Source organism: Mytilus galloprovincialis, chromosome 3 (assembly GCF_965363235.1).
Source record: "Mytilus galloprovincialis chromosome 3, xbMytGall1.hap1.1, whole genome shotgun sequence".
NCBI lineage: Eukaryota > Metazoa > Mollusca > Bivalvia > Mytilida > Mytilidae > Mytilus > Mytilus galloprovincialis.
Genome location: NC_134840.1, coordinates 3,340,803 through 3,355,305, shown reverse-complemented (window position 1 = coordinate 3,355,305; position 14,503 = coordinate 3,340,803). Strand labels below are relative to the sequence as shown.

The 14,503-nt window shown below is 32.5% G+C and overlaps 2 protein-coding genes across 2 annotated transcripts in view; one reads left to right on the top strand and one right to left on the bottom strand.

The window, feature by feature from the left end:
- Window positions 1-1,327: 1,327 nt before the first annotated feature.
- Window positions 1,328-9,119, bottom strand: LOC143066962 (methylosome subunit pICln-like). Its single transcript, XM_076239852.1, has 6 exons — window positions 8,943-9,119; window positions 6,293-6,435; window positions 5,191-5,280; window positions 4,341-4,412; window positions 3,577-3,693; window positions 1,328-2,734 (listed from the first exon to the last, which is right to left on the bottom strand). The coding sequence occupies exons 1-6, from the start codon at window positions 9,077-9,079 to the stop codon at window positions 2,658-2,660; spliced, it is 636 nt and encodes a 211-aa protein (XP_076095967.1). The 5' UTR covers window positions 9,080-9,119; the 3' UTR covers window positions 1,328-2,657.
- Window positions 9,120-9,198: 79 nt separating this feature from the next.
- Window positions 9,199-14,503, top strand: part of LOC143066961 (transmembrane protein 164-like) — a 45,019-nt gene continuing 39,714 nt past the window's right edge. Inside the window, exon 1 of the mRNA XM_076239850.1 lies at window positions 9,199-9,320. The gene's annotated coding sequence lies outside the window, so the exon portion shown is untranslated. The remainder of the gene's footprint in view (window positions 9,321-14,503) is intronic.

The window sequence follows — 14,503 nt, the reverse complement described above, 5'->3', positions numbered from 1 at the left end:
TCAAGCTGTCTTTAATGTTAACTACTTCAATTATTTTATACATACACATGTTCAAACATTGAAATGTCTAGCCGACTATATGCTTACCCATCATGATTGATAAACATTGAAATGTCTAGCCTACTATATGCTTTACCCATCATGATTGATAAACATTGAAATGTCTAGCCGACTATATGCTTTACCCATCATGATTGATAAACATTGAAATGTCTAGCCGACTATATGCTTTACCCACCATGATTGATTTAATGTTGAAAGTCTTAAAAATAATGATTTTACTTCAAGTATCACATTAGCATAACATTATCAATGATCGATGACAATAATGTGAAGGTCAGATAAACCAGCAGACCTAACAATCATTTCATATACCAAATAAAGTTTACCTTTTTCATTAAGTATGAAAGAAACCAACAAACCCTGTTAATGAGGTCAAGGTCAAATGATACATTTCAGACATGTACACCTTCCAGTCATTCATTGCGCCAAATATAGTTAACCTAGTACATATAATATAGAACAGGTTTAGCCAAGAAAATGAAATATTTCCAATGAAGCATGAAAATTAGGTCAAGGTGAAACCTGCCAGAGAGACATGTTTACATTACAATCATTCTATACACCAAATATAGTAAACATTACTTACATACTGAGTTATAGTATCAGAGAAGGGTGCCCAACAACAGAAACTTAACTTTGACCAATGAAAGCTAAAATTCGGGTAAAAAAAAATAATATTTGGCAGAAAGACATCCATTTAAAGTTATGCAATTGCATAACGTGTTACTTGAAAAACAGACAAAAAAACAAAAACATGACATTGACCAATAAACCATGAAATAGAGGTAAAGTTAGATGAAGCCTGACAGACTTAAATGAAACCCTTTAAATCATTCAATGCACTTTATATAGCTGACCTATTGGTATCTGAGAAACAGACCTTATCACTGATTCATGAAATAAGGTGGAGGTCAAGTGAACTCTTAGTCCTGTGACTGTCTGAGAGACAACTATTTGTTGTAAGGAACCCATATATCAAATATAGTTGTCCTATAACTCTAAATAAGGGAGAAATTTCCAAGGCCAAAAAAGTCTTAATATTTATTCAAGTAGACGCTGATCCACAACTAGCCAATCTGCATCTTCAAGCATAGTAATTTTCAGAAAAATCATCAAGAAATGGTAACAACTCTTTAAATCCTACAATTATCAGGCTTTTCTATGCAACATGAAAACAAGATGCAATTATTGATTTGCTTTAAAGTGAATATATAATAAGTGGTCAAATTTGGTTTTTAAAACTATTTATCACACAAGAACAACATCTGCATACAATATTTATTGTAAAATATTTATTGTAAATAATACACAATTTACAAAAATTATGAAGCACTATTATGCATGGAACATGAAAAAATATCTAGTACATTGACTGTAATCTATCTCCTTTAATAAAGAATCACTGAGTTCTTTAAGGATTATGAAACTGATCTGACATTTGATGATGACGAAAGGAGTTTTTAACGACCTTGACTTGCTATACAGTCTGACATGTGTATTTTTATGCCTTACTTTTAAAGCTGTTTAATGGATTAGTTTTTGTCTTCAATCAAAATGTGCATAGATACAGTTATAAGTGAACTTTGTATATATTTCTGTATAAAGAGCATATCCTTGATTCATAAGATACGAAACATATATATAGCAGGAGTGCATGAAATTCTCATCTAGAAAACAGTACAAATTGACATAATATGTCAAATTAAATGAACAAAACACAGTGCAAAGGTTGTTTATGAATTTATGAAAGCATACTTCAATTATCATGAATGATACATAAAAAAAAGTTTAAAAAAATGAAGTTTTTGAGATATAAGTCCTGTATTGCCATGAGTTGTCTTGATAAGTGTACTATTGATATCAAACGGAGTTTATATATTTAAAAGTAATAACATTGTCAAAACTTTCATGTGATTCAGTGAAAGTAAACTTGAAATGTTATATAAACCCAATATATGAAAATAGCATAGCTTTTGGAGATGATTACAAAATTATGAAGCTTATCTCCAATAACCCTCTGATATTGTCTGAACAATATCAATTACAAATCAAAAGGAAGGTTGTCCTTAAAAACCCTTAATATAAACATTAGTAAAGATGCGTAGCTTTTTAAAAGTTTTTAAAGTCCAATAACTCTGAAACTTAACACCATTTTTTTAAAATTGAAAATAGCCAGCCTTTCAGGAACCTAACATGGTGTAAACATTATGCTCCAACTACTGGACACACATACAAAGTAATATCATCATCCATTTGTAATTGACCATTAATCTTTTTTTTTATTTCTTTCAGTAACCATTTTATTCAATTTGAATAACACCCATGATTTCCTTACAAATTGAAAATATCTTGTCAGAATTTCCTGATTGTAAATGATCTTTGTGTTATTATACAGTTCTACATTCTGTATGTATTTGGTCCTTATATTTTTGTAGTTCTTTATTGTAAATGTTTACGGTCCTACTCAGTACAGTTTATAAACAATGTAAAGAATGAAGTCTATATACAACAATGGAACTGTACAACTGCCATTCATACTGGTACCCTGTTAGTTACTGCTTGATAGCCTTTGTATATACTGTCTGGATAACTGTTCATTGCTCCATATCGTCCTCTTCATCAGCATCTTCAAACTGTTCATCTATGACACCATCATCACCATTCTCTGCATCTACAACATACAGGTTTAGATATATTTATGTTTTTGCAACCTTTAAATCAATTTTTATCTCCCTGTTCCTTTATTAGATAAAATAGAGATTAAAAGCATATATTTCTTTCAGGCTGAAGGTCTAATATAACTTTGAAAAATTACCATATGTACTTTTATAACATTCAAAGACCCGTAAATATCATGTACTATGTATGTACTTTGAGATTCCGCCAATGTAGACACACCCCTTGATTGACTGCAAGGGTAGAGCGGATCCATGTACACTCCCTAAGGATTAATGGAGATGTGTCCTTTACAATATTTTCCCACCACCAGAACAACCCTCACCCAACACCGCCCAAGGGAGCGTGTAGGACACCAGGAAGTCTGTTATTATGGTGGAGGAAGCCGAAGTACTCAGAGAGAACCACCGGGCAACTCGGTGGAAACAGACAAACCAGAGATATCAGAAGATTGATCTCCTGGTCAAAGTAGGGGGCAACTTTGACCAACCGAGGCCCCCAAAGTACCCATTCTAGTTTAAACTCCGATCTGGGTATCAGAGTTGTGTGAGAGAGTGAAAATTACCCTTCTGATGTACTGATATTTTTAGCAACCCGAGTGAGAATCGAACTCGGGACCTTCAGCACTGTAGCCATCAGTCTTAACCACTAGACCACGAATTCACGGTACTGTAATTGCGAAAGATCAAGTGGTTTTTAGTAAAGTGATCTCAAAGTATAATTTTACATCACATATTTTAATATTTTCATTTTGCACTTTTGGTTAAAACCTACACCACAATTAATATCATATTTTCACAAACTAATATACCAGTGAATTACAATTGAACTACTTACGATTATTATTTAGCTGACCATCACCTTGACCTAATAAATTTTCCATACGTTGTAGATTGGCTTGACCTTGTTCTGATAAATGGTCTAATCCATCTTCTCCTTCATAAAATCCTCCTTCTATAAATACATACATTGTAAATTTAGTACCACCATTCAAAACTAACATTTTCACTATAACTTGAAATTTTTCCATTTGTGAAGGGGCATAATTCTAGAACAGTAAAGGTGGTCCCACCAAAATTCAATCTTGATCTGTGCTTTGTGGTAATACGTTTTGGGTATAAGTTTCATAACATTTGGTTGAGCCAAAATAAAGTTAGAGAATGGAAATCAATTTTTGGATGTACAGACGAACAAGGGTAAAACTTAATGCCCCCTCAGCTATGGCAATGCATAAAAAATAAAAAAACATTTAATAATCAATATGTCTTAAATATGAAAGTTTAAAAAGATATTTCTCAATATTAATTTACTTATTAGTGGCTATGAATTACTATCTCATGGATGAATATCTCCTTTTATTTACACCACTTGAGAATGAAATCGTTACATATCTTTATAAATCATACACTTTCTTAAAGATTTTAACAATTGGTTGATGATGGAAGTTTTTAACGACCTTGACTGGCTAAACAGCCCTTACGAGGTCAGCTAAACAATTGGCCGGCAGGTTTTTGTCCTTTTAAACAGAAACACAGACTGGGATTAAGCCATTTGATTAGTGACTACACAATTTAAACACAAATATTGTCTATAACATTTACCATCAAAATCTGAATCATTTTCATCAGGATGCAATATCTGACAGTCTGACATGGCTTTATATAACTGATCCACTGAAAAAGAGAGGTATATTGAAATAAAATTTGATATGGCTTAATATCACTGATCCACTGAAAAAGAATAATTAGGGCAAAAGTCATTAAACTTAATGTAAGTTGTAAGACAATAATAACAAGCATTCTGAGAATCATTTGTACATAGTCCTCTACTGGTTAACATGCATTGTACTTGAACCAAATGCTTACTTGATCTATAACTTGTCATGGTGTAAATTTATAACAAACATCAAGTCAATGTCTTCTAGCATGACGAAAAAAAGGGTGGAAAACTGATTATTTAATTGAATCGTCCAAGGACCATAGCTATCATCAGACCAGAACAAAATTTGAACTTGATCTGTAACTTTTCATGATAAAACAATAGTCAAAACAGCAAATGTCAAATCAATAGCTGCAAACACGAAGAAAAAAATTGTGGAACACTGATTATTTGAGTGAATTTTTCAAGTCCAAGGATCATAACTCTGCACAAAATCACCAGTCAGAACAAAATTTCCCTTGATCTGTAACCTGTCATGATATTAAAACAATACAGCAAATATCAAATCAGTATCTACAAACACAAAGAAAAAAGTGTGGAAAACTGATTTGTCAGACTGAAGGAGTCAAACCTAAAGCCGCCTTGGACTTGGTTGGCAGCGGACTAATAATAATAAATTTATAGATGGCAAATATTACGGACATTTAAAGTTAAATAAATCATATGCATGTTTTGAAAACAAGATTTATATAAAATTTCCAGTACAACTGTTATCCCTGAGAGAGTACATACACACAGTTTTATCGTCTGGTACAAATCTCATCTCTGTTGATGGGTCAAGGTCTTCATCATCTGATTCTTCCTCCTCTCTGTTCGCATCATCTACAACACACATGTAGTTTAGCACAATATAGTTTACCGGCTATTCTGTCAATACAATGTTAGCAAATTTTTTCAATATATTATACGACAATTTGGAGAAAAGATATCATTCTCAATTTTACAGTCAAACACTTCTGCCACAAAAAACATCGGTAGATTTGAGGTTCACTGGGTATTTTGTCCATACAATATTCATCTTTTTTTTATCATGTTTATACACCAAAAAGGATGAAAAGTTTTAATGTCCTAATAAGCATTAAGTGTTTTTAAAATTTGTTAGATGTATGCCAGTATTATAATTATGTCATGTGTATGTATAACTGTTAATATGTACTGTATCAGTTTATTTTCACAAACTGATACACGCTCAAATAATTCAGTAACTTAGTTTAGTTTAAACATATTTATTTATAGTGGATTGGGAAACAAGTTTTGCAACTTATATTAATCCCTTTCCACTTTGCGGGTGAGAGTGCTGCCTTGTAGCGGCATTAGCCTACTCTTTTTCGAAATCTACAAGGGTGTCTTTAACGTGCAAGAGATATGGCTCTCTCACGGGTCAGCCATTTATCGTCCCCTTCCGACGGACTATCATCGTTTCCTCAAGACCATACTAGCAGATGGTGTCAAGGGAGAGCCGAAAATTGAGTTCCTGAAACTTTCATCCCAAACGGGAATCGAACCAGGAACCTTTGTGTTAGTAGTCCGATGCACTAACCACTACACTACGGCTCTCTAACTATTCAGTAACTATAACATGTACATGCATAATATATATATAATTGTAGGATTTCTCTGTAATATTCATATATTATTTTTGTAAAGACTTATCATGCTGATATAGTGATGTTAAAAAAGCAAACTACAAAAGTTCGTTTTTGGTTGTTGAAATATATGGCAAATCGTTAGCCTTCAGAAATAGAATACATGCATGACAATTGTAATCATAAACGCTTCAAATTTTTATTTTCTATATCAATTCGACCAATATTAATAATGATTTAATGTTTACCAGTTAAATCTCCTTCCACCATCAAGTATAAACATTCATGTGGAAAGGCTGTTAAATCTCTGGATACAGCATGTATACTTATACCAGGGTACTGTAAGGAAAACCCTTGTCCTTCATGTTCTGAGCTCTGCCATGACACACAACTGAAATTAAATCATGAGGGACTTTAATGGGATATGAGATACGGTAATAATTTGACTTAAATAAAGCAAATTTATCAGATCATCATGATGTAATATTTTTAATGGAAATTGGCTAACTATGGTTAATCATTGGAATGCAGTTATAAGATTACAGTGGAGTCCCTGGTGTCCACATGGCTGTTGATATCGCTCATTAGCTGATTTCGTCATATCTGCACAATAGCACAAATAAAATTGTTCTTGTAATTGTTTTAGCCTTCAGAAGGGATAGAAAAGAATAAAATTGATAGTTGAGAGTAAATTTATAACTGCAATCCCATGATTTACCATATCTAGCCAATTTCCATTTAAAAATCAGATAAAATTTGTTTTATTCAAGTCACATTTATATGAGAATGGAATAGAATAGAATAGAATAGAATATTTTTATTTCCCAAATTACAGGGCCCATAAAGGGCATAAAATCAGATACAATTGATTTACATAATTGGTAACAACAACAATAATAGAGGCATATACATATATATTTGGAATATAAGCATTGGAATAAATTTTGCTCTGCCTCATTGCAGGCAGTGTGTTTGGTTCAAATTTGTAGTATTAAATCTTTTTCTTTATTCAAAATAAGCTATTTTTGGAAGGCATGCACGAAATCACCTGACATTTGAGGGACTGGTAAAACAGGGGTTTCCATAATTTTGAACACCATGATTACATCAAGGCTTCCAAAAAATATTTGAGCCAGCCGGACATTTCATATCTGATCCTAATTTCAATCCCTAAAGATTTAGTCACAAAAGGCAATTATGGTAATCAGATGGCCATTTCAATGATTGACATTACATTAAAAAAAAACGATTTTAAACTTTACTTTGATATGATATGAATTTGATGTTCGGATGTAACTGTTAAATTGGCAGTGCATCATTCAAAGTGTGCACATCAGCGTGCTCATATCTGCCTTAGACTTTTTATTTGTGCAAAATGACATTGTCAAAAACTTCGTTTTCACATTGTTCTAACCGGAATGGTAAAACATGGACCATAAACGGATACGTAAAATCCGTGTACGTTTTACAAAGAACGACTGAGTGAAGAAGCTCTTTCCACGTTATTTCTTCAACAAAATACTTGAAATGAATGTTAGATACAGGTATCAATGATAATTTTAGCATTTTTGAAGAAATGTAGGATGCATAATTAAATTTCCCACCTGTGCACATGCGCACATGTGTTCTAGTTCATATGACGTAGTTCTGACAATTTTTCATTTAAAACCTTTTTAAATTTTTCATCAAATCATGTTGATAAACTAATTTCTAATAATTTTAATCTTTTGGACTAAATCAATTAGAAACAAACCGCTGAAAAGTAAGAAAAAAACTGTGAATAAACCGATCAATTTATACGATGTCTGGTACTGAACATAGTTCACCCTGTCACCTGAACAGGTAGATTTCAGCTGTCCAACTACTAATTAGCCTTGATTAAAATTAGAAAGTATTGAAGTAGGTGTTGTTTTGATAGTAATTAATCATCATGTCAAATTTATGACCGGAAATGTGTTGATGTTTTAAAGGTAAAAGGTTGGGTCAAAAAGATCGTGAATTATGTAAAAATGACCGAAAAAGCTTTGAAAACTAAAAAGTATATGACCGTTTCATGCTTTGCCCAGTCGAACTTTTACTGGACATTATACAAATGACCGGAATATATGACCGTTTTGGAAGCCCTGGATTACATGTACATCAAATCTTGAGGGTGAAATCATACAAACAGAAGATTTAAGTAATAAAAGTATGTTATGAATGCGTTAACACAATATTATCCAACTATTGGTTTTATCAGTTGAATGAAGTGAAGTCATAAGTCTTAGGTGCCTAGATACACTGTACTGCACAGTACTCTTGAAATTATCAATTTTAATATTTTTCTGTTCCTTTGGAAAACTAAAACAATTACAAGAACAATTCTACTTGTGTTACATTGCTTATATGTCAAAACAGGTAATAAGCGATATCACCAGCAGCGGGGACTTTACTGTATGGGGGTCTCATTGGGGGTTCTAATCCCGGATCCCGCTTACTGTTAGATTCCCATATCCCGCTTACACTTAATGTATGTGGGCTAAGCAATTCTCATTTTTTTGTAATTTCCTGTGTTCCGCTAGACCTCATTTCCCATTTTCAGGGCAAAAAAATTTGACTTTCATGTGTCAAGTGTACAAAAAAATCGGCAATCCCACGTCACGCTTAGACCCCAATGAGACCCACCTGTATGCCTGTATGTGTGTATTTGTTTGATTATTTTGTAAATTGTTTGTTATATTTCATTGCATTTGGCTTCAGGGAAGATTTGTGTTATAGCTTACTGTGTAACACTCTATAAATAAAGAATTATTATTATTATTATTATTATATTGAAGTATACAAGTGTGTAAACACAATAGTCAATAATCAATATCATATCATCAATTATCATTATCAAAGTTTGAGTTTGATAGCAACCTTTCTGCAATAAACAGCGTGCCTTTTCCAAGTGCTCTTTCGCCAACAAATGCTGACGTATTTTCCTGTTTTTTTCGTATCCCCTCATCTGGAGGGGAACATGAATTTAAGAGAACCATTTCTTCTTTGACAACCATGCGTCCAACGTGCGTTGCAAATTTAAAGTGAAACTATTCTCTAGATTTTTCGCTGTAAAAATAAAAAAAGTCCAAAGAACATCCACGCAATATGTGTATCATCTCTGCGTTTGAGAAAGCGGTAGTTTGCATGTAAATCTTCAAGCACTATTTATGGTCCCTTCTTTCAGGTTACAAAGTCAGTATATATCACTGAAACACATCCTACTTGTTATTGAAGAATGCCAGTGAAATAAAACAGGTAAATTTCACTCAATTAAATCAAAGACATAAACCTTTTTTTTTCAACATACTTTTGATACATAGTTATTTTTGTAAGAGCTTTTAGCTAATAAAATATGATGGATGTGCTAGGAACTAAAGTCTGAAAAATTATGGACGAAGATACATTTTATATGAGACAGTATCCTTTTATATTATTAAATATATAAAGAGGACGAATTCCGTATAAATGTGATTTGTTATAAAGTTTTGATACTTTTTATATGAATCAGCTTAATAATTTTGAAGACAATACTATTGTCAGTATTGGTTGATTGATTGATTGATTATTTTTGTTTAAATAATACAACATAAGATCATACAATCTAATTGTTCATCACACGGTTGGTAGTTGTTAACAGAACTCATTATGTCAATACACAATCTACAGAGCTTATGATGTATTGTATGTATACAAGACTTTAAAATAAAACTTTTATGCATTTTATACAATTTTGTACATTAATAAAAAAAAACCATAATGATCAGGGATTCAGACTTGAGTGAAGATGACTTCCTGTCTGTCACTTTGCTTTTCGGTTATTAAACCCTGATAAGCTAAATTTTGTTGTGTATTGGGAACCCAAAGGTGTCGTTAGTGTACATGGTGAAACTTGCAATCAATGGTATCATATTGATTGTTAGAATTTACCCAGTAATTCATATGATATGCTGATGAATGATAGCATTATAGGTTGGCACTGTTTAATTTTTGAAAATCCAAACTGCAAGCACATCAAGGATTTGTATAGTAAATACTATACAAATCCTTGAGCACATGCACTTTTTACTTGGGTTCATCTACATGTAATTCATTTGAAATTTTATCATGTTTATATCATTGGACTTTTATATATCATTTGAATATTCAAATGTAGTCCAAATAATTATGAGGTCTAGCAAGACTATTTTGATTTTTTTCCTGGGACGCCTTGCCAGACATCATAATTATTTGGACTAATTCAAATGATGACTGGCATAAAAATGCCAAAGAACTTTTTTAAACGATCTCACCAATCTACACCAAAATATACAAACAAAACAAACATAAATTGTTAGACACCTCTAAGAATACTTTACATCAATTTTCAACTAAAATAATGATTGTTAGATGTACACGTCTGTCTGGCTTGGGTAATCTGACCTTGACCTCATTACAAGGAATTTATAATGTAAAGTATATATATGTGATTGAGATAGGTTGCACGTATCTTTGTGATAGTTCCATTAATGTTTGCCTAAATTTCAGGGTAGACTCTGTTGGGTTGCACATATCTTTGTGATAGTTCCATTAATGTTTGCCTGAATTTTAGGTAGATTCTGTTGGGTTTCACATAGCTTTGTGACAGTTCCATCAATGCTTATATTGCCTGCCCTTGCAACTGAAAGGTTAGGGGGCATATTGTTTTACCTCTGTCCTTCCTTCCCTCTGTACATTTGTCCTTCCGAACGTCCCATTATGGGTATATTGTTATTTCGCATAACTCCTTCTACAGTTCGAATGCTAGGAAGTCTACTTTGCTATCTGTTTGTATATATACTGAAGGTGTGCATGTGGTCAGAGTTTTGATTTTTGTCAAGCCTGCAACGCAACATATTTTTCATATGGATTTGACATGAGATTCTGACATGTGAAATGCATGTGAGCAATTTTGCATGTGTATCCATTTTTTGTCTCTCCCTGACGGAGTCAAAAAGCAAGACAAAGGTATGCTGTTTCCGCCATCAGCGGCAACGGCGTCAACAATGTATTAGTTTGTGATTAGGTCTAGTTTATGGTGAACCACAAGTGATAGGTCAATCATATTTGGTATGCAGTTTTATAAGCATTGGCACATCTCATTTCTATAGAGATTATTTGGCCCTGCCCCCTCAGTCATGGTCTATTGACTTCGAAACTTTTGCTTATTTTGCATGTATTAGTTTGTGATTAGGTCAGTTTAGGCCAAATAAAAATATATTTGTGGTTCCAGTAACCCTACCGTCCCTACTTTTTCGGCTTAAAAATAGCCTACCCTAAAGATTTTATTGTCATTTTTCATTAAGCACTGTTAAAGTCAGAATGTTGCTCCCATAGACTCAATGTAAAAAAAACCCATAAATTAAAAAAAAATCCCTACCTACCTACCCTAACTTTTTTTCAGATGTAACTGGAACCACACATACTTTTTTATTTGGCCTTATGGGGAACCACAAGTGGTAGGTCAATGATATTTGGTATGCAGTTGTATAAGCATTGGAATATCTCGTTTCCATGGAGATAATTTGGCTCTGCCCCCTTAGTCATGGTCTATAGAGTCTGAAATTTTTTCTAAGTTATCATGTACAATGTATTAGTGTTAAATGGCTATAAATGACTGAAGTGTTCTTTGTACAACTTTAATCTAAACCCACCAAGTCACTGTAAATACAAAGATACATACAAATAGAACTAAAGACTATATAGACTAAACTATGATATCTAAACTACTAAACTAAATAGTTAACAATCTGATCCTTTCTCTTTCTTAAGTAGATGTAAAGTTAATAAAATGAAAATAAAAGTTTTGTAGATATTGCTTATCACATTATAACTAATTCTCTCTTCTTGTTTTTTTTAACCACTGTTCTCGAATATATGTATATCACTATTGTAAGTGTCATCAAATATATATATATCACTATTGAAAGTGTCACATGATCAATTTAAAACTACTTCATAAAAACGGTATTAACAAGTCCAGTTTCAAAACAATATAGTAGGTTCTGTGCGCTGGCACCATTCTTGGTCAACATATTAGCTATCTGCTCTTTTGTTTCAATCCAATGAACGGTTAGCTCTCCTTTTTGGATCATCTCCTTGATGCAACTAATTTCGAGTCGCAATCTCTTTTCAGTTACATTTTTCTTTGAACGAACAGCTTCATAAAGGTCCTTATTGTCAATCACACATTTTACTGTAATACCTCCTTCTGTAGTACAATTATTGAAAACCAGTTCATTATATAAAGTAGCTAGTGAGGTAGCACAATCTATACCATCGGCTAAAGCTAAAGCTTCACTAGCTAGTGTACATCGAACAACCCTTCTTATTTTCTTTGATTGCCATGTAATTGGATTGATTTTTCCATTTTCACCTAGTAGCATAATAACAAACCCTCCTTGACTTCCCCCATCAGGAAGATTACCAAAAGAAGCATCAGTATATAATAAAAGTTCTACATGTTCTCCAAGTTCCTTGAAATGAAGAGACACTGGATCATTTCTAACTTTCCTTAAAAGCTTGTTTACTCTTTTGAAGTCTTCAACAGTACTTGTAAACTACTAAACTAAATAGTTAACAATTAGTTTGTGATTAGGTCAGTCCAAGGGGAACCATTAGTGGTAGGCCAATTTTAATTGGTATTCAGTTGTATAAGCTTTGGCACATCTCATTTCCATGGAGTATATTTGGCCTTGCCCCTCAGTCACAGTCTAATGACTTTGAAACTTATCTTGGTTTACTGTAAATTACATTTGAGTTTGTGTGATTAGATCAGTTTAAGATGAACTACTTATGTTAAGTCAATGATATTTGGTATGCAAATTTATTGGCATTTGCAAGTATTGTTTCCATGGAGATTATATAGCCCCACCCCCTCTTCATGGTTCATTGAATTCAAAACTTTTACATAGTTTACAAGTTAAAGTTTGTATTTAGATTTGGGAACGACCTATGATAAGTCATTGGTATGTTGTATGCAGTTGTATTAGCATTTGCACATTTCATTTACATGGAAATTGTTTAGCCAGTTAACTCAGTCTGGTTCATTGACTTTGAATATTTGCATAACTTGTGAGTTGTGTAAGATGTTAGAGTATTGCTATTTGGATTTCAACATTTGCATAATCCAAATTTCAAAAAGGCGAGACAAATCTCTGTGATAACAGTTTTTTTTCATAAATTATGATAAAATCAATTTAATTATAAAAAACTGAGTAGAAGTTTTTTACTGAGACTATTATGCTAACGGGACTGGAAGTTGTTACATCTAGTTAAAGTATATATATGGTCATGACCAGATGCGTATACTGATATGGTCGGACCATATGAGTATAATACTCGTTTGGTTATTAACGGGCCGGACCATATGAGTATTTAGACCATTTAGGTATTTTTTTTTTTCAAATTAAATTATAAACATTTCAATAATACAAAATCTTTATCTAAAAAAACAATCATGGTTACATGACAATTTGTTAATTTTATAATTCAAAAATTATGTAAAAAATTTAATATTGATGCAATAATTAGTTTTCATCTCTAGTTACATTCTTGCATGTATAATGTAGGCTTTGGTTGACATTTACTACCACATGGTATCATGTTTTTTTTGTTTTTTTTTGCTTTTGCGAGTCTTGGTAGTGCATGATCCTTTTCAGTTACTCCTTTTGTTTGCAAGTGAAAAACTAGCCTTTTTGCAGCTGTGTACAGTGATACTGAGGTCTTTGGCCATTCTGATCTCTACTGTGTTTTGAAGAAGCTCTTACTAGATCTCAAATCTCGCAAAATGACTGCAATACACTATATTTACAAGACATTTAAAATAAACTATGTAACTTTCCAGTAACTTCTTGTTACAGTAACAGTTCATTAAGAGATTTTGGGAATTTAATAATTTAAGTCAAAATATTGCCATTCACCCCTTATAACAAATCGACAATGGTCATCGGTAATGACCATCGGTATAAAATGTGTTTTTTATAGTTTTGACAAGTAAGTAAAATAAACTTTGTGAAACTTCTGATTTTTATCTAGCAAATCTTTTTATCATAATATAATAATAAAATTACCTATGTGATAGCGTCTTTTACGGTCATACCATATGAAGAGTTTAGAAGTATTAAACGTAAGCTGTAACAGAATGTTAATGACTCCGACCATACACGTACGGTCGGACCATACGCATATGGTCGTACCATATGAGTATATACCCATATGGTCATGACCATATGCGTATGGTCCAAATACTCATATGGTCTGGAACATATATATATAACTAGTCCCAGTTTGTAATACTACCTTTTTTTTGCATTTAATTTTGTTTTTGAAATGGTTCGTGTAAATGTCAGAAGTATTGAGGATATTGATTAATGATATTACATAGATAGTAACAATAAGGGTACCAGTAGAACCAGTTGATT